This window comes from Cavia porcellus, unplaced genomic scaffold, assembly GCF_034190915.1.
Source record: "Cavia porcellus strain 051 isolate PalLab524CR breed Dunkin Hartley unplaced genomic scaffold, mCavPor4.1 scaffold_11, whole genome shotgun sequence".
Taxonomy (NCBI): domain Eukaryota; kingdom Metazoa; phylum Chordata; class Mammalia; order Rodentia; family Caviidae; genus Cavia; species Cavia porcellus.
Genome location: NW_026947494.1, coordinates 49271255 through 49292049, shown reverse-complemented (window position 1 = coordinate 49292049; position 20795 = coordinate 49271255). Strand labels below are relative to the sequence as shown.

Genomic DNA, 20795 nt, shown 5'->3' with positions numbered 1-20795 from the left:
TTGGCCTTGAATTTGCAGTGATCCTTCTGCCTCAGCCTCCCACGTGCATCCACTAGGCACAACTTTCAATGTTTCCTCAGATTCCTCTAGCTGCCTTTTTGTCCTGAGATGTTGCCTACTTTCTACTCTACTGGCGCTTACTTTGCACTGGGCTAGACTGGAAAAGGAAGTTAGCACACTAGTCTAATCTGAGTTGTCCCTTTCACCATCTAGAGCTGGACGGAATACCACAGCACTGAGCAGATCTGGCTTCCTGAGCAGGCACCCAAGGACTGCATGACCAAGCCCATGGGCAAACTGCAAGCAATGATTCATGGGTGATGGAAGGAGGTAGGGTTGTGAGTCTGAATAAAGAACACGAGACTGAGTGTGATAATGCACACCTGTAATCCGAGCACTCCAGGAGGCTGAGGAGGTGAAAGGATTGCAAGTTCAAGTCCAGTATAAGCAAGTTGGTGAGACCCTGACTCAAACAGTAAATAAAAAAGCGTTGGGATGATAGCTCAGTGCAAATGCCCTGGGTTCAGTCCCTAGTCACACACGCACACACACACACACACACACACACAGAATGTAAGGTAACAAACTACCTATTTGAAAGCACTTAAAATATATGATAATATGCTAAGAATCTCAATAAGGAAACTAAAGGTCAGAACTGCCTTAATCATCATTTCTATTTCTGCAATTATTTTCCAGTGCTGGCGACTGGACACAGGGTCTCGCACTTGTTAGACAAGCGCTTTACCACTAAGCTACAATCCTAACTCCCATTACTGGAATCTTCAACAATCCAAGATTTTCCTCTGTCTTGTGGAAAGCAAAGCTTCTCCTTAGTATAATTAAAATATTTACCCTAACTTCATCAAGAAAGAAAATGATACTTGGGGAAAGTTAAATCTGTAGGATGAGTCTCTAGGACAGTTCCAGAAACTTTAAGAGGTGACCCAAGGTCTTGCCTCTAAGCCATCAGGGAGAAAGAAGTAGAACACTTGGACAGTGTTAAAGGTATCGCACGCACATCATTGCTACCTCTTTTGTCAAAGAAGAGAGAAGATGGCAGGTACCAGGTTACCTGTAACTATAATTTGTTTCCACATAGGGAACCAGTGGGCCCCCAGGCATGGTACTGCACACCTATGCAGAGATTGAGGGAAAAGAATTGCTGTGAGTTCAAGGCCAGCCTAGGCTATAGAGTGAGTTCAAAGCAAGTTTGAATTACACAGTGAGATCTTGTCTCAAAAAAAAAAAAAAAAAAACCAACCAAACAAACAAAAAACCACTGGGTCTCAGCTCAGAAAATACTGCTACGAGGTTCAGGTCCAGACCAGACAGAAGTCATAGCACCAGAGGAACTTTGGAAGACATAGGGCTTTATTACACTAGCAGGCCGAATGGAATCTTCAACAGCAGCCCTAACTTGAAGCTAACAGTCACTTACGTATGTTTTCAGTAGGAGGTCTGAAGACAGGTAACAGGATCTTTTATAATTGGTTACATAAACTGAGTCATATGCTCTCAGGCAGGCTTATTTTATGTAAGCTAATTGCGGTTACTATTGTATAATTTGGGGATCAGGATTGTGGGGAACAGGAAGAATCATTCATTGCCTATAACTGAGTTAGTCTGTCCTTAAGAATTTGAAAGCAAGCTCGTTCAACAAGATGCACTGTCTGGTTGAGTTACATTTATCTACAAGTTTTAGCTGGCGTGGGGGATGTCAAGGCTTAGCTGAGTTTGTATTTTTTTTTTAATTATGGGAACAGCTTGCACTTCCTAACACCATCCTTGAATAGGATTAGAAATCTAAGTTTTAAAATATCCTTTACATTCAAAATTGCCTTTACCATATGAATACTAACTGCAACATCTATTACTTTTGTTACCTTGCGTACCAGCGTGTGTGTGTGTTTACAGAGAATATGAATTTCTAGGCCTCAGCCAAGGTTTATTAAATAAAATCTCTAGAGCCAGGGATATAGCTCAGTAGCAACACACCTGCCTGGCAAGCACAAGGTCCTGAGTTTGATTTCCCCAACCCCTGGGGATTAAACTCACAATCTTACACTTGCCAGGCAGGCATTTATGCTGCTGAACTAAATCCCCAGCCCCAATTTTTAAAATAATAATTTTAAAAAATAAAATCTCTAGCATGGAATTACATCATCATTACTGATAATGTCCTTCACTAAGAATTCTTATTTATAAGATCATAAACTTCATGGTAAAATTCTACCTAGGGTGATTAAAGTCTACAGATATAAAATACACAGTACACACCTTTGTTACAGAATGGAAGCTTTATTCACTCTCAACAGGGCACATCTTGAAGAGTTCTACCAACAACACAGCTGCACTGGACCTAAAAACAGATTTTGGGAGCTAGGGATTTAGCTCAGCGGCATAGGCATCTGCTTTGCAAATGCCTGATCATGAGGTTCGAGCTCCGGTGCCAAAACAAAAACAAAAAAACAGATCTTCTCAGCTAAATTTCCCTAGTGACCCAGCGCAGAATAATGGAAGACAATAATTAAACACTCAGTGAGGTTCAAAGAGGAAGATATCTCAACTTTGGTTTCATTTGCCTGAACTACACAAGCAAGACTCAGGTAACAACCAACCAAAATGGTGGCATCCAACATCCTGCATTCTGTATGGTATTTTAAAAGCAATCAGTGTAGTGCATAAAAGAGGCCAAAACCTTTTCCCACGGCATTGGAATTCCACTGTTGTTTAAGCATGGAAGCCCTGTGACTTCATAGAGGGAAGATGCCAGCCTCGCAGTTAAGAGACCCCTGCCTGCAAAGCTGTGTCCAGACCCCATGGCGGGTATGCGATGTGGCCCTGCTCCAGGCTGTGGTTCTCTTTCATCTCTTTCTTGTGAACTGGTGCCAAGGGTGGTGTGGGCTTGTGAGTTGGTGTGTTAAACCTAAAAGCCTCCTGTTGGTCACAGCCAGAGAACTTACTTCAGATTTTATAATTGAACTCCAAATATTTTAAGTCCAAACAGAACACTCTGGAGGATGCAGCAGTGCATTATTTCGTATGTGTTAACATTTCATAATTATTATATAACTTCCATCTTACAATGTGTTTTTTGTTTGTTTAGTTGTTTTGGTACCAGGAATGAAACTCACCATCTTACCCTTGCCGAGCAGAAACCTACACCTCTGAGCTTAACTCCCACCTCTTACAATGTGTTCTTAATGTCTTCTTACACTAAATTAATGAATTAAAATAAATCACAAACATTTAATGTACTTCAATTATAATTTGCACATACTAATGCACAAGGACTTTGAACACATGACTCTAAATAATACAAAATTCGTTGAATAAAATACTAATGAATTCTAGGCCTTTTGTGACAAGAAACAAAGACTTAATAGTCTTGTGAAAAAAAGTTTTTTTTTTTTTTCTTGCTGTGTAGTTCAGGCTGTCCTTGAGTTCACTATGCAGCTCAGGGTGGCCTCAAACTCACAGCTATCTTCCTGCCTCAGCTTCCCAAGTGCTGGGAATCCAGGTGTGTACCAACACACCCAGGCCACAAAAAAGTTTCTTATATCAGATTTTTCTCTTAAACTGTTCTTCATGTTTTAATTGGAGCTTTTTCTAAAGAATCACCTTATAGTTTCAAATCTTTTCTTTTTTTTGAGACAGAGTCTTGTTATGTAGTTCATGGTGGCCTTGAACTTGCTATGTAACCCTGGCTGGCCTCAAACTCAAGGATCCTGCTGCCTCAACCTCCTGAGTGCTGGGATAATGGGTGTGCCCAACACAAATTTCTTTTTGACACATTATGTGTACTCATACTGGAATCAAATACCTGAAGGAATTGGAATCTTATGAATGCAGCCAGGACAACAGTGGAGAGAGTCATGAACAAAAACATCACAGTCCACACAAAATACATTCTGGCACACAGTGCAAACATAGACCTGCAACAGAAAGAAGAAAAAGGAATCAACCAAGATAGTGTCTAAAAGTTAAGTGAAAAAAATAAAAAATAAACAGTTAAGTGATCACAGCTAGAAGACATTTATGTTGCTTTGCTATTTATATTGCAAGCAAGCTTCCCTACCCACCTTGCATATATATTTTTAAATCTGATGTGATTTATGCCCCCCCAACTATCCTTAGAAATGGAGAAATGACTGATTTGAGTCCTCAAAGTCTATTTATTTATTTATTTATTTATTTATTTTTTATCAGTACCGGGGATTGAACTCACGACCGCCTGCTTGCAGATGTGTACCAACACACCCAGCCACAAAAAAGTTTCTTATATCAGAAACTTATATCAGCGGTTCTTATGCCGCTGAGCTAAATCCCCAGCCCCCCAAAGTCAATTTATTATAACATATTCTCAGCTACTTCATTTAAGTAACAACATAGAGGAGTCATGTGAGCACAAATCAGTGCTAGGTATGAATGTTTACAGGTGGTCATCAGACAGATCCGAGTAAAAACAGAAGCACAAAAATTTAACATGGGTTTAGTTCTTAAGAGGCTTTTTTTTTGGCACCAGGAATTGAACTCAAGGTCTCAAACTTGCTAGGCAGGTGCTGCCCTGCTGAGCTATATCTCCAGCCCTGGGTTTAGTTATTTTTAAGAGAACAACCTCACAACTGCAAAAATTATATTCCTCTTTCAACTAAGCCATTAGGCAGTAGGTCAACTTACACATAGAGAATAAAAGCTCACAATTCTATCAGCATTGCATATACGGATACCTCTGACTAGAGATAAAACTCACTATATCTTAACACACAAGTAAAGATGATGTTTTGTTTTGCTTTGTTTTAGAGAAGATCTCACTATGTAGTTCAGGCTGGCCTTTGACTCTGGGTGATCCTCCTGCCTCAGCCTTCTAAGTGCTAATATTATAGGAATGAGCCACCACACTCAGCTAGATTATGTTCTTAGAAACTATAAAACAAGGGCTAGGGATATGGCTAGGCAACACAGTACCTGCCTGGCAAGCATGAGTTTCATTCCCAGTACAAAAAAACAAAAAAACTGTAAAACAATTGAAAAAGTGATTTTAGTGAGGATAAACTACAGATGTCAAAGAGAAATGTTCTAGAGATTGAACCTTGGATCATACACATTAAGTAGGCTCTCTACCACTGAGCTATACCCCTCGTCTCAAGGAAAGTAAAATTTAATAAAATTATTTTATGAAACATTCAAGTGGAATAAACAAGCAATTTTTGTTTTGTTTTGTGGGGTGCTGGTGACTGAACCCAGGATCTTAAAATACATACTGGGCATGAGCTTTACCACGGAGCTACACTGCTAGCCTCAAACAAGTAATACTGCTAATTAACACTTGATAGACTTTGTATTTTTAAATATGGAAATGTCACTAAATATTAAAAATAGACATGACATTCGCATTTATATGACTTTATATAATCGCACTGACTACTTTCAAAAACTTCTTTTTAAACTCTGCCATGGTTGCTTGACATGGAGCCTCGCTGTGTGGCTCAGGCCCAGTGAACTCAGTCATGCCCCTGACTGGCTGGGACTACAGGCAGGCACCACTAGCCTGGCTCTGTATTAAAAAATTTTAAAAATGCTTCCAAATACTAACAATTTTTATTTGTGGCCACCTTAAATGATAACTTCCAAAGGAGTCACAATGGGGCCAGGGCTGTAGCTCAGTAGTAGAGTGCTTGCCTAGCGTGGGTTAGGCCCTGGTTCTACCCCTGGTAACAAAAGCAAAACACAACACTTTAAATAAACAAAAGCAGTTAGCTTAAAAACAGAAGACAAAGCACTAAGTGTCTTCATACCAAAATCAGAATGCAGAATTACAAAACTACTATTTAGATTATTTTTCCCCCATTTTATGTCTACTAATTAGTATATAACTATTTATAGAAAATAAGCTGATATAAGCCTGGTCTTCAACAACCTCCAGAAAACTTATTATAGTATTATTTTCTTATGCATAGCTTATTATTAGAAAGTCAAGACTCACATGTTGGTCCTTCAGTTGCCCCTGACATCCATAACAAAATCTGAAAAAGAAAGTTTGAGAATCATTTTTTAAAAAAGAATTCACTAGTTAAAATGATGTAACCAAGTTGGAGTAACTAGAATCCCTTACTAATTACTTCTATACCAAACTTTGGCAGAAAGAGTTAAGAATGCCAACAGTTTCTTAAAATTCTACAGTATGTTGGCCAGCTCAAGACAGCCCAAAATGTAGTTTTTGTTTTCATTAAGGTTAAATATGCATATATTTTCTAATTGGGGTTCTAGAAGAGAATTAAGCCCTACAGAAAATAACTATTTTTCAACTCTCCTATACCTAGTAGATACAATCCTAGATGAAGAGAAGACACGTTAACTTCTTACACAGAATGGGGGCCTAATGGTTTTATTTTCTTTCTTTTCAAATTTTTGTTTGTTTTCTGGCTGGTTTTTGAGATAGGGTGTCTCCTCCTTAAAGGTAGTTCAGGGTGGCCTTAAACTTGCGGCAACCTTCCTTCCTCAGTCTCCTGAGTGCTGGGATTACAGGTGTGCACCCCCAAGGCTGGCAGTCTCACTTTCAAGGAGCAGTATAAAGACCTGGGACTCGGGGTGCAGTGCAGTGCAAGCCGATTATATGAGGCCCTGGCTTGATTCTACCCCAGAACTCTCAAAAAAACAAAGTTCTCTGTTTATTACTGAAAACAGCAATTCCCTGGCTCCTTCCCATTTCATTCCCAGCTCCCCAGAGGTACTTTCAAAACTTTTAACCTTGTGCCAAGTGGGGTGGTGCATGCCTATAATCCCAACACTGAGGCCGGAGGACTGCCGTGAGTTTGGGCCAGTGAGTTTAAGGTCAGCCTGAGTTATAGAGTGATACCCTGTCTCAAAAATCCACAAACATGGAATTAAAAAAAACGAAACGAAACTAAACTAAACTTGTAACTGTGATATTTACTTATGCTTATATAAGTGCTAACTCCTGCTCTGTGAATACTGGCTCTGAGCCTCCAGCCATGGAAGATGAGAACTTAATTCCTTCAGACTTCTTGGACTAACAGTGCATACATGTAAACTAATGTCATGCTCATCCATCTCTGTAAGTCTTTTTTTTTTTTGAGACAGGGTCTCACTCTAGCTCAGGCTGGCCTTGAACTCACAGCAGTTCTCCTGCTGCATTACAGGCATGCACCACCACACCTGGCTGAACTGTAATATTTTCACTCTGATTATATATGTATATATATATAATATTTCTGTCTGAACACTGAAATTCTCTGTTAGCATTCAATATTGTTGATGAGAAGCTGAGCAATTTTAATCCCAGATCCTTGACATGACCTAATTTTTCTCCTCTGGAAATGTTTAGGGTTCGTATTTCACTACGTATTTGGAAATTATACAGCTATGTACTTTAGTGTGGGTCTGGTTTTTTTTCAATAAATTAACCACTTGACAGTCCTTTTTGACCAAGAAAATACTATTCTTCAATAGTAGAAGGAATAGTTTGTACAATAGTTTAAGGAAGTAGAAAACTTCCTTAAACTATTTATTTGATGATCTCCTATTCTATATTTTCTCTTTTCTTTCTTTCTCACATATTCCTATACTGGACATTCTTGAAAAATCTACCAGTTTGGATTTTTTTGGTTTTTTACCTTTATTGGGTTCTTCATTTTATGCCAAGTATTCTACTTCCTGGAATATTTCTTCAGCTCTATCTTTAAATCTGTCTACCTCAATCATAAGTAAATAAATAAATGCAAGTTAAAACAGTAAGATTTTTTAAAAGTTGGCCAATATAAAAAAATTTCATAATCCTAATACTGTTCAAGTTTAAGCAAACAACAAATGAAACCTCCTTAAAGGATATCTTTACAGCATCTATTAAATCACTTGTTGTTTTTCCTTTTTGAGGCAGGGTCTCATTATGTAGACCAGGCTGCTCTGGAGCTTACTAGGTAGCCCAGGTTGGCCTCTAACTCATGGTGATCCTCCTGCATCAGCCTTCCAAGTGCTGGGATTATACGGGTTTTTACCACCATGGCTGCCTTAAAATTCACATAACTTTTGATTCAACAATTCTACCTCTAAGAATCTATCAGGCATTTATACATATACAAAGTTAAAGTTATTAACATTATTTGATAATACCAACTGATTGGGGCTGGGGATTTAGCTCAGTGGCACAAGCTCCTGCCTTGCAAGCATGTGGTCCCTGGTACCAATTTAAAAAAAAAGAACTGATTATATAAAACATGGTAATATCTACATACACAATTTCGAAAAATAATCCTCTAAGTGTGCTTATATGAAACGATTTCCAAATGATTTTTCCGTTCTTGTTTTTTGGGTCAGGACTTTCTATTTAACCCAGACTGGCCTGGATGGAACCCAAGATCCTTGTGCCTCAGTCTCCTAATTGCTAGGATTATGGCATGAACTATCATACCTGGCTTCAGTACATCACTCTCACTACGAAGAGGTGAAAGCAAGGAAATCAACAAGTTCTGGAGACACAGATGTGTTCAATAATGAGTTATTTCATTCAAAAACAAGGATCCTCCCTGATTGAACCCACCGGTATTCTACCGCAAATCACATCCCCAGGCCTTTTTTCCCTTTTGTTAAATTTTGAGACAGGATCTAAGTTGGTCAGGCTTTCCTTGAACTTGCAATCCACCTGCCTCAGCAGTCTCTACAGCTGTGTTACAGGTATGCACCACTATGCCCAGCTGTGTCTCATTTTCTATATCAGAAATAATCATACTCAAGTTAATAACTATTTTTCAAAAGGCAGTGACAATCTACTCAAACATTAGCTCGCCATTATGAAGAGATATAAATAAATCAAAACTCATACCTTTCCCCTTTATATTCTTCTAGGGGAATTTCTTGAAAGCATCCAAGGGAAATAAATGATGATACGACCGCGCCAAGTGGGGAGCTGAGACCAAAGAAAGACCTAACATACAAACAGAAGCATATTTAATCCACACCTCATAGAGACAACAGCTAAGAAGCCAAATCTGTAACCCAGCCTAAGCACTTGCAAGTGTTTTTAGTGGAGTTTTGTTTTTTGCAGCACTGGAGGCTGAAGCCAGGCCATGCTGCAGGCTTGCCAGCCCTTCCACTGCTGAACTCCTTCCCTGGAGAGTGAGCGGCATCTGTTGCTGCTCGGTTCTCAGTTTCCTTGGACCACAGGCGTGTCCAGGGGTGAGTAAGCTCTGTCACCTCACATATTACCTCTCTGGGCCTATTTGCTTACTTCTAAATGAATTAGACTTTATACATTATGTTTATTCTTGGAAATGTAGTACTGGACATTCAATTTAAAAAGTAACCTATTTCTCTTTGCAAAAAGTAAAGCCACACCAGGCCTGATGACACACACCTGTAATTCGACACTGCAGGAGGCTCAGCCAAAAACTTTGCAAGTTTGAGCCCAGCCTGGGCAACTTAGTGAGACGTTGTCTCACGAGTATAAAAAGGGCTGGGGATGCAGCTCAGAGCAGAGAGTGGGTACTGGGATCAAGCCTCAGTACCACACACACACACATACACACACACATAAATACATACACAGACACATAAATACCCAGAAACCTAGGTGGAATTCAACATTTACATTTTTTAACATTTATTTTTACCAATATGATAGATAATAAATTATTTGAAATTAATTTACTAAACAATGAATAACAGGTTCTTACCACATATTTTACATTCAACAGGAAGCTCACAGTACTTTGCCTGACACTGTGGGCAGAAATAGCCTCCTAATGTAAGTCCCGGTTCAGAACTGCTATCCAGGTGCCTGCGGGGAAAAAAATTACTTGAAAGATGATGTATATAAAGATGTAAAAAGTAAAAAAAAAAAAAAAAAAAAAATTAAAAATTAAAAACTGAAGAAAATATGTTGCACTCCTGTAATCCCAGCACTTGGGAGGCTGAGGCAGGCAATTGTTGCACGTTTGAGACCAGCCTGGTTTACAAAGTGAGCCCAAGACCAGCCTGAACTGCATAGTGAGACCCTATCTCAAAAAAGACAAAAAAAAGAAAGAAAAAGAAAATACGTTTCCTTGACTTTAAACTCTGGATTTCAAAAATTTTAAATTTTATTTGAAAATATGTGTGTCATTTAACTGACAACATACCTCCCTCTTCCTCTTTTTTAAAAAATGTTTATTGAGACAGGGTCTTGCCCAGCCTGGCCTTGAACTCTTTGATCTTCCTACCTCAGCCTCCCCACTAGGATTACGGGCATGTGCCACCACACGTGGCTGTGTGACATATTTCCTCTAGAACAGTAAATGTAGTCCTTTTTATACCTTTAATGGAAGGAGGCAGAAGTCTTGCCTGTGACTTGGAAAAAATCACTTTCTTTTTGTTTTTTAATTATATAAAATATTAAGTGCGGAAGTTCAAACAAGGCATACTTAGTATAAGTCCAGGTTCTATCACTTTGCCTTTCCTTAAACACCAACACACTCTTTAGTTTTCACTCCCTATATCCATTACTATTGTTTTTATTCTGAGCACAACTGAATCATCTCACATCACTTCCTTCTTTTTAGATAGACGGCATCAAATTACACACCTTCTCTCTTCCTTCTACTGACATTTCCTGAAGATCTTACTGCAGAAATATACTGTATATAGTCATTCCTTTTTATGGCTATCTAAAAAAAAAATTTTTTTTTTTTTGAGACAGGGTCTCACTGTAATTCAGGCTGGCCTTGAATTCACAGTGATCTTCCTGCCTCAGCCTCTAGAGTGCTACATTTACACATGTGTACCATCACACCCAGGTCAAAAGGTAATTTTTAATTACAAGCCACATTTCAAGCCCATCTTTTAATTTATAACTTACAGCAATGAATTGTAAGTGCTAAAATATTACTGGTCTTTACTTATGCCATGCTGAAAGAAGGTTTTGCATCTTGATCAGACAAAGCAGCAATGGTGTGCTGAGGAAATTCTTCACAGAAAAGATAAAGTATTAATTTCTCTTACCAAGCAAAAAGCACAATTCTAGGGGTAGGAACCTAAAAATGTTTCTACCAGAGAGCCAACAAAGTTGTACAAAGGCTGTTTTCAAACAAACAGTTGTTTTTCCATCTCTTAGGAGATATATGTGTATGCTTATTATCCTATCTGAGACTAACTGTAAACCCCGCTACTGTAAAGAAAAAATAGAGGAATGAGGGAAAAATAGGTCTACACATGACCTCAGATTCTGAAGTTCTTACCTATATTTTCTTTTCTTTTTGGTACTGGAGATCGAACTCACAACTTCATACCTGCCAGGCAGGCAGTTGTGCCACTGAGCTAAACCCCCAGTCGCCTATATTTTCTTTTTGGGGGCTTTCTTTTTGCTTTGTTTTTTCCAAGGCGAGGTCTCTTGCTTTGTAGAGAGGGCAGGTCATGAACTTGTAGTGATCCTCTTGCCTCAGCCCCAAGTGCTGGGATTATAGGTGTGTACCACCACATGCAGCATATCTATATCTTCTAATTTAATAACAACACTGTCTTTTTGGGTGTGTGTTGTAATAGGAAATGAACCCAGGGCCTTCACACTAAGCTACAACCTCATCCCTTTTTATAAATTTTGTGACAGGGTCTTGCTAAGTCATTAAGCTGCCTCAGGCTGGGCTCCAATGTGCGATTCCCCTGCCTTAGGCTTCCAGAGTGTTGGCATTACCTAAGTCAGTGTGTGACATAAAACATGGCCCCCAAAAAATCCAACTCAAATTTTAAAGTAACTTAAGTAAATGAAAACAGAAAGCCTCATATGAATAAAAATATGTATTTTTAAAATAACAAAATAAACACATACCCATACAAATAAGGGAGCATTCAGAACTTGAGCTGGCAGGAGGAGGACTAACATGATGCATTAGCAATTCTTTGTAGTGGCTTTCATCTAAAATCACATGGTACATGCCTAACAAGAAACAAACAAACAGCTTTACACATGTAAGAACACATTAAAATTTCTATATAGTCCTGTAAAAGCTTTAACATCTACAAATGTACATCTTCAAAATTAAGATTTTAGTTAAATTGTCATTTTTAAGAACTTTATTTCTAAATTGGTATCTCTAAGAACAGTAATTACAATTTGATTAAAAGCCATATTATGAAATCTTTAGAAAGTATTATACACAGTAAAATTTCTAGCCTTTCAACAGTTATGCTTTCTCTAAACACAAACATTACTGAAATTTCCTTCCCCTTTGAGGTGATTTCTCAATGCAAAATATATTTAAGATGGCTTCATATGCTAGACTATGGATATGAAATAATTTAGATTCAGTGGCTTACGACAGCCTAGCTTAGTCAGTGAATCCTTACATGATGATTATGAATAGAGTGAACACACTAGACACACACCTCCAGTTTCCCGAGCAAGTGCAGCGCAAACCCGAACCTCTGCCCACAGCCCAACGACGGACACTCTGATTTTAGCTGCTTTCAGGATCTTTATCAAATCCAAGAAAAAGAAGAATTAAGAAGAAAAGTATTTAATTAAGAATTAATATACTTGAAAAAATAATGCTCTGGACACAGTACAGAATTCTCTTTAGTGTTTTAACTTTGGGTTTTTTTGTTTTTTGGGGGCCCCAGGGATTCAATCTAGGGTCTCTCCACTGAGCCACATTCCCAGCGCCCTTTTAAAAGTTTTATTTTTTATAGCATTTTAAAAATCATTTTATCAGTACATGAATACAGTGCAAAATGTTTGTATTTTTAGGTAGTGTACTTGTACATAAGACATTTTAATTCCTTTTTTCATCCCCTTTCACTTTCCCTTTCCTTTTTTTTTTTTTTGAGACAAGAGTCCCATTGTACAGTTTAGGTTGGGTTTAACCTCACTATGTAGCCCAGGCTAGCCTTAAACTCAAGGTAATCCTCCTGTCTCAGCCTCCAGAGTGCTGGGATTACGGGCTTGTGCCACCATGCTGCCAAAAAAATTGTGAGACAGTGTCTCACTAAATCAGTAGGTTGCCCAGGCTGAGCTTGACTTGCAATCCTCCTGCCTCAGCCTCCCAGAATGCTGGGATTAGAGGTATGTGCCACAGACTCTGCTATAGCTTCACTCTTTTTTTTTTTGTCTTTTTCCTTTTTATCGATATGGGGATCGAACTCATGACTGCCTGTTTTCAAGGCAGGTGCTTATGCCGCTGAGCTAAATCCCCAGCCCCCATCACTTTTGATGCACCGGTCCTACCTTAATCAGATCATATATATTCGATGGATCACAAGTTGTAAGACTGCTAAAGATGATGAGGACTTCTCTACTTGTGTGTCCAGGCATGTGTCTAAAGAAGAGATAAAATATACTCTCATTAAGTTATAGCAAATTATACCCACAAAAATGTATCTATAAGGAACAATATACAAGGTTTATACATTCAGACCATAGAATATCTCATTTGTCTCAACATTGCTGGGAAATGAATTGAGAATGTTTTAAATACTTCAATGTACATTTTTTTTTTCTCTTTTTCAGTGCTGAAGACAGAGTTCAGGACTCGTGCATGACAGGCAAGTGCTCCTTATGTTCATTTTTCAAAAAATGAGCTATAAAGCCAGGTGTGTTGGTGCACACCTGTCATCTCAGCACTTGGAAGGCTGAGGCAGGAGGACTGCTGTGAATTCGGGGCCAGTCTGGGCTACAAAGTGAGCCCAAGGCTAGCCTGAACTGCACAGAGAGACCCTGTCTCAAAAAGACTGAAAGAGGGGCTGAGGATTTAGCTCCATGGCATAAGCACCTGCCTTGCAAGTACAAGGTCGTAAATTTGATCCCCAGTACAAAAAAACAGAAAAAAAAAGAGCTATGTATTTTTTACATACTTATTCATGGAAATACACAGAAAGTTCTCTCAAATTCTAGGGAAAGAATGATAAATGATACTGACTGAGCCCCGACATTACGAAGCTTATAGTTCAACAGGCTTCTTTCATATGAAGTCGAACGTGTACAGTGAGAAACAGGACTATACAGTAGGGTCAGCTTTAAGGTATGTACATGTGGTTTAACAACAGTAACAATTAAATGATGACCCAATGAGGGGTGAAGCTGTGTGAGCTCTTTCTATGCTAGAAAGGGATTTCTGTCATTTTTGGAACAAGTTTACCAGTTATTTATACGTTTCATTATTATCCTCCCCACTTAATATTTGTAGATAACACTGAAGAGCTTGCTTTTATGATTTTTGTTATGTACTTATCTATCTCAAAAGTAAAAGTTTTCTTTGGGGTTTGCTACAACCCACACAGCTGGACTTGCAGGAACTGTGTACTATTAATTTATAGATATACTATCAAACAGGTTAAAAAATGTCAGTGAAGATACAATCAACTCATTATATTACACTAAATGCCACTTGTGATCCCTAAACCTTTGGCAGCTCTCTCCTGAGAAATAAACCCAGGCCCTTCACACTGAGCTATATCCTCAGCGCCACCTCCGACTCTCTTTCTGTGAGACAGGATCTTTGCTAAGCTGCCCAGCCTGGGCTCAAATTTGCAATCCTCCTGCCTCAGCCTCTCAGGGTGCTGGAAGTATACATGCGCACTGCCACACACAGCTAGTTCTCTACTTACCCACTTTATTATAACTGGCTTTATGGAAACTTCAATTAACATATTCTCATTTCAATTAATTTATTAAAAACTTCTAAACCAACTTTCAGTAAGAAATGTAAAATACTAACTTTAGAGTCTGCATGGCCATGCTTAAGGAAGTATAAAGAGATGGTTCTCCATGACAGGTCATATCAATAGCTTTCTTCAAAGATGTTATGTGTGTCCTTGGGTTTCCTTAAATTAAATGGAGCAATTTGCTTTTATAAAATGCCATTAAAAAATACCATACATACAATATGAACATGTTGGGCAACCCATTTGGGACCTCGCTTGTTTCTATTCCCCCCACCCATTTTCCCAATAAATTTTTCTATGCTTAATTTAAAAAAAAAAAAAAGTGCCAATTTTGTGTTGAGGTCTCACTGTCTCACTATGCAGTCTTGACCTTTCTGTGCAATCCAAGCTGGTCTTGATCTCAAGATCCTCCTGCCTAAGCCTCCCAAGCAGCTATGATTATAGACATGCCCACCGTATCTGGCTCCAGAGGATTTTTAATCTTCATACATATGACCTCTACATTTGGAGTGGAAAAGTCAAGGCAGGAGGGGGCAGCTCCTGCCACGATCATGTAATTATCCTGTTTGGCCCATACTGTGCTGAGCCAGCAGCCATCCTGCCTCCATTCTGCTCGGGGTGCAGGAATACATCCCCAAAATCCTCACTATCCTGTGGTGCTGGTGGCTCATGGGTAGGCAGATGGTAAAACCAAAGTCCCTCTGCACCTGGGTGTAGCTGGACAAGGGCCATGCAGGCATAAGGCTGCTATCAGAGACCTTTTCATCTCACAGGAAACTGACCAAAGGCTGAAGCCAGACAAGGCCTGATGCTTAGAAACAACTACCCCATGTGTCAGCACCGAACACAGAGGGCATAGAGGTAGGTCATTGTGAGCTGCTGAAAGCTAGTTATGGCCCCACCTCTAGTGCTAGAGACCAACCCAAACTGGGGCCTTCCAGAGCCACACTTCCAACCGAAACTGTTATATTTTCTTGCAACTGAGTTTCTTGGATCAATCCATATAAATAAACCTCTTATTCCTTACAGTCATAGTGAAAAATTATTCATAAACACAGCGTGTCACTTCACTTATGCATTGCAAAGATGGAGAAATCGATTTAAGGTAGAGCTATTTTACAAAAAGTAAAATGGAATTAAATGATGTCAGTTTGCAGCAGGATATATAGGTAAGAAAATTAAAATAGCCATTATTATCTTTTATGAGGTAAAATTCAGTTATGTGAGGTAAAATTCATGTTGTGCGAATAGAAAAGTGGACTCAGTTAACAATAGCTATAACTCAGGCCAGGGATTTAGGTCAGTGGCAAGGTGCCTGCCTGCAAGGTTCTGAGTTCAATCCCCAGTCCAAAAAAAAAAAAAAAAAAAAAAAGCTGCAATTCCGTTTTATATATGTGCTCTTTAAATTCAATGTTTAACTTTTTGAAAACTCAAGTTGAAGATTAAGTGGATTTTATGAATGGTTTCAATAAGATTATTTTAATATTTTCAGAAAATATTAAAGACTGTACATATCTTAAAGAAACAGATTCACATTCACAGTAATACTATTCACCATGTACAGAACTCAGTTTAAAACAGTTAATCTTAAATTCCAAGAGTTTAATGGAAAACAGGCATTATTAAGTTATTTCACCTAAAAAGCATACAGGAAGGCTTCATTTCACTTACGAAACACCCTTAAGAACAGGGTTACATGTCTGGGTGATTAAGACAAAGTGCCTGTGTCCTGGAAAGGTAATATAACGCATACCTGAGAGTTCAGTCAGTTTCTCAGCTCTTTTACTCTTAGTTACAATTATTCCAATCTCAAAACAAAAAAGATCATTAATTTAATATGACAAATTACTTCCTCTTGATAAAATTTATGTAAAATAAATTAGTATGCCTACAAAAGAAATAAGCAACACACGAGAAACTTTTCCTCGTATTTTAAACAAATAAATTTAGCTGAGTTTACCTACTGTTAAACTTTTATGCTTTTTGCTAAATGTACCTAAAAAGAATATATAATCTAGATCACTTAGCAAATGATACAATGTATATCCTATTTTTTAACAAATTACAGTATATTTGGCAGCAAAATAGTTATGCAATTCTGAATTCTATCATTTATCTACATACCTGACTGATAGGATTTTGATCAAAATACTCTTCTACAAAGTACTCCCAACAACTGTTTAAAGAGAACAAAAAGAAATATTACACAAGGGCAAAAAACCATACATACAACTATGCTTTAATAACCTGTTTATCAAGGATCCCTTGTGATATTCTTTTTTCTTTTTCTTTTTGGGCTGCTAAGGATGGGACCCAGGGCTCTGCACAAGCTAGGGAAGTACCTACCATTAAGCTACAATCCCAGGCCAAATGTCATTATTAAGTTATTTCACCCAAAAAGCATACAGGAAGGCTTCATTCCTTCAAACTCCCATAAGATATTTAAACTTACAGATTTTCAAGAAAATGTTTAGTTGCAAAAATATTAAATAGTAAAAACTATATTTGAAATAGCAGGTGATAAAACAATAATGACCCAGATTTTTTTAGATTTGATTTTGCTTTATGGTATTGAAGACTGAATCCAAGACCTTGGTACCAAGCTACATCCCATACCCTTTTTATTTATTTTGAGACAGGGACTTGCTAAATCACTGAGTGGTCCAGGCTGGGCTCAAACTTGTACCTCCTGCTTCAGCCTCCAGCTGGGATTATAGGCATTTCCCACCATGCCCAACTTGAATGAATCAGAAGTAAGCACAATGGCAAACACCTTCCAATTCCAACGGCTTAGCAAATTGAGGCAGGGGCTGGGGATACAGCTCAGCAGCACAGCAGCTGTGTGTGGCAAGTGCAAGGTCATGAGTCCAATTCCCAGTACCAAAAAAAAAAAAAAAAAAAAAACAGAACAAAAAAAAAGTAGAAGAAGAAAGAAAAAGGGCTGGGGATTTAGCTTAGTGTGGTACAGCAGCTGCCTGGTAAATATGAGGTCCTAAATTTGATTCTCAGTACAATAAAGAACAAAAAAACAAAAACAAAAATTTGAGGCAGGGGGCCCTCTTATGTGGCCAGAAGTTCAATGCCAGCCAAGGTCCCAACTCAAAGAGAAAAACAAAACAAAAATAATTGAAAGAAGGAAAGACCCACTGAGGACAGGGAAGGGAGAACAGGAAGATGGAGGACTGGGCTTCATGAGTTAGGACGACTATGGATATGTCTGTAAGCCGAGAAGACAGATTCAAGGAAGTGAACGGAGAATGAAGATTCAGTGAAGGAAAGGGACAAGTGACAAAACAAGACCCTGACTTGGGACAGCAAGGCGGAAATCAGACTTACATAGTTAGCAGGTGAGGCTTATTATATCCTTGTACTATTTCCTCGTAGCGTATCTCTTAGCTGTCACTTAGATCAACTAGAAAAAAGTTTTCCTGCACTTTTTTCCAGAGCCCACTGTCCCTCCTGCATTTGGGACACATGTAAATGACTTTTAAGTGATCTTTCTGTACCTTTAATGTACATGTCAGTCTATTAGGCTTTAAATCTTGGTCCTCCATTGTCCAAGATCCGTCTATCACCACATAAAGGTGGCGCATCTACCAAAAAGAAAGGGAATAATCTCCGGTTACATCTTTCACCAAGAAGTAAAACCACATTCAATATTCACATGTTCTGAACATAGCTTTTAATATATTCTTTTAAAAAGTTTGTTGCTTTATTATTGTTCATTCTGTAGAGCCAGAATGTTTCTGTAATCCAAACTAGTTCTGTACCAGTAAAAGAAAAAAGATAACATACCATTCCAAGTCGAACTTGTCCACGGTGTTCAAATACTGTTAAAATTATACAAGCATTTTAATGGAATATCATATGCTACCCAAAAAGTCAATACAACTTGCTAAATAATATGCATTTTTTTAGTGAAGTCAATTATTAACTTTTGGGATACACATAATTATAGAGATTGCATATAATTCCTGAAACCCATTTCCCTACTGAGGTAAGGTATGATAGTACCAGTTCTTTCTGCCTACTCAGACAAGGACGAGCCATTTTCTCTGAAACACAAAAGGAAATGAAGTTCTAAGATAGTTACAGGTGGGCAAAAAGGTTCAGGGACACAATTTCCTTTCATGACAAACTTAGGAAGAATTTACTGACCTTTTTCTCTTTGCCTTGAAAAGAATGTCTTCTATGATAGCTTTAACTGAGCCAGATTCATCTTCTTTAAGAATTTCCCTGTAAGTAATAACGGTTTAAAATATAAGCTAAAAATAACCCAAGAAATAAAGAGGTGGATAGATATTTGTACATGTGTGTTCACAGTATGATTCTATGTAATTGTGAAAACTGTAAACAACCTAAATGTCCATCAGCTGCTGAACTGATAAAACAAAAATGTGTCCTAACAATATAAAGAAAAAAAAAGTATTAAAAAAAAAAAAAACAAGCTTGGTGTGGTGGCACATGCTTATAATCCGAGCTACTTGGGAGGCTGATGCAGGAGGATCAGAAGTTCAAGGCCAGCCTGAGCAACCTACACATTAACTCAAAATAAAAAAATGAAAAGTGCAGTGAATATAGCTCAATGGTAAAGATCCCCAGGTATAATCCCCAGTACTCATCCCCGTCATCTCGCAGGGAACCAATTCAGCTACTGAAGAGCTACTGCGGCAGAAAGACTGTGAGCTCAAGATCAGCCTGACCACACAGTAAGATCCCATCTCAAAGAAAAGGGAAAAAAAGAAACAAAGCACTGACATACTCTACAACATAGAAGAGCCTTGAAGTAGTATATTAAGTGAATGCCAGATACAACACACCAGTTTTTTTTGGTACCAGGGATCGAACTCACAACCTAGCGCTTGTCAGACAGACACTTAGGCTGCTGAGCCAAATCCCCAGCCCAACGCACCACATATTATATGATTATGGGAAATAGAAAGGGAAAATCTATAATAAACAACATAAATTAGTGGGTGTCTACAAGCAGTGAAAATGGAATTAAATGTAAGTAGCCATTAAATAAGTGGTCATTGGAGTAGTTAAAGTGTTCTTAAAACTGGTTTATAGGAGGAAAAAAAGACTGATTTATGGTGCCACATGCCTGTAATCCCAGGTCTCAGGAGGCTGAGGCAGGACTGTGAGTTCCCGATCAGCCTGGGCTCCAAAGGGAGCTCAAGGTCAGCCTGAACTGCATAGTGAAACCCTGTCTCAAAAAGACAATGGCTTATGATAGGAAATTTTCTGGCTTATGAGAGTAAATTTTCTAAAAACAGTCACTGAACTACACACTGGAAGTGGGCAATTTTTTAAAAAGAGATAATATCTAAAAGAAAAAAGAGGGCTTAATGCCTTACTTACCAAGTTCTCTCATAGCCTCCTTCCCATCGCTTAGTTCTTTCTGGTTCTTCATCCATATTTTAAAAAGTATGTATTATTCAGCACTCTAAAAGCCATAAGACTATGAATGTTCTAAACATGTCTGTACAAAATGCTTCCACTTATTTAAAAGTTAAATGGGGGTTGGGGGCAGCCATGGTGGCACACACCTGGAAACCCAGCACTCAGGAGTCTGAGGCAGGAGGACTGCAGTGAGTTCAAGGCCAGCCTGAACTACAAAGACAGAGCATGTCTCAAAAACCAAAAATGGGCTGGGGATACAGCTCAGTGGCATAAGTGCCTGCCTGGCAGGGGCAAGGTCATGAGTTCAACCCCCAATACCAAAACCAACCAACCAACCAACCAAAAAAACCACTGATGGGTATGGCAGTGCATACTGTATCACAAACTACTCTGGAGGATGAGGTAGAAGGCTTTCAAGCTCAAAGCCAGGGTGGGCAATTAAGCAAAACTGTCTCAAAATAAAATTCAAAAGAACAGCTGTGGCTATAGCTCAAAAGCACTTGCCTAACATGCAAAAGGCCCTGGATTTAACCCCTAGAACCAGAAGAAGAAAAATAAGAATGTAAGCACATCTTTTTTTTTTTTTTTGTCTTTTTCTTTTTTATTGGTACCAGGAATCGAACTCACGATCACACACTTGCAAGGCAGGCGCATATGCCACTGAGCTAAATCCCCAGCCCCAAATGTAAGTACATCTTATTCTTTGTAGTTTACTCAATCATTTTGTTAGGGCCAGAGAT

At 38.5% G+C, this 20795-nt stretch overlaps 1 protein-coding gene across 1 annotated transcript; it reads right to left on the bottom strand.

Annotated features, from left to right (window-relative positions):
* Positions 1-2281: 2281 nt before the first annotated feature.
* On the bottom strand, positions 2282-20069 carry LOC106025006 (general transcription factor IIH subunit 2-like). The gene is given in 14 exon segments (XM_063257885.1): positions 2282-3938; positions 5990-6029; positions 8846-8885; positions 8888-8947; positions 9696-9799; positions 10900-10963; positions 11822-11929; positions 12379-12466; positions 13217-13307; positions 14706-14811; positions 16406-16460; positions 16777-16828; positions 18811-18888; positions 20014-20069. Coding segments are annotated over 14 exon segments (1062 nt in total). The 3' UTR covers positions 2282-3818.
* Positions 20070-20795: the final 726 nt, after the last annotated feature.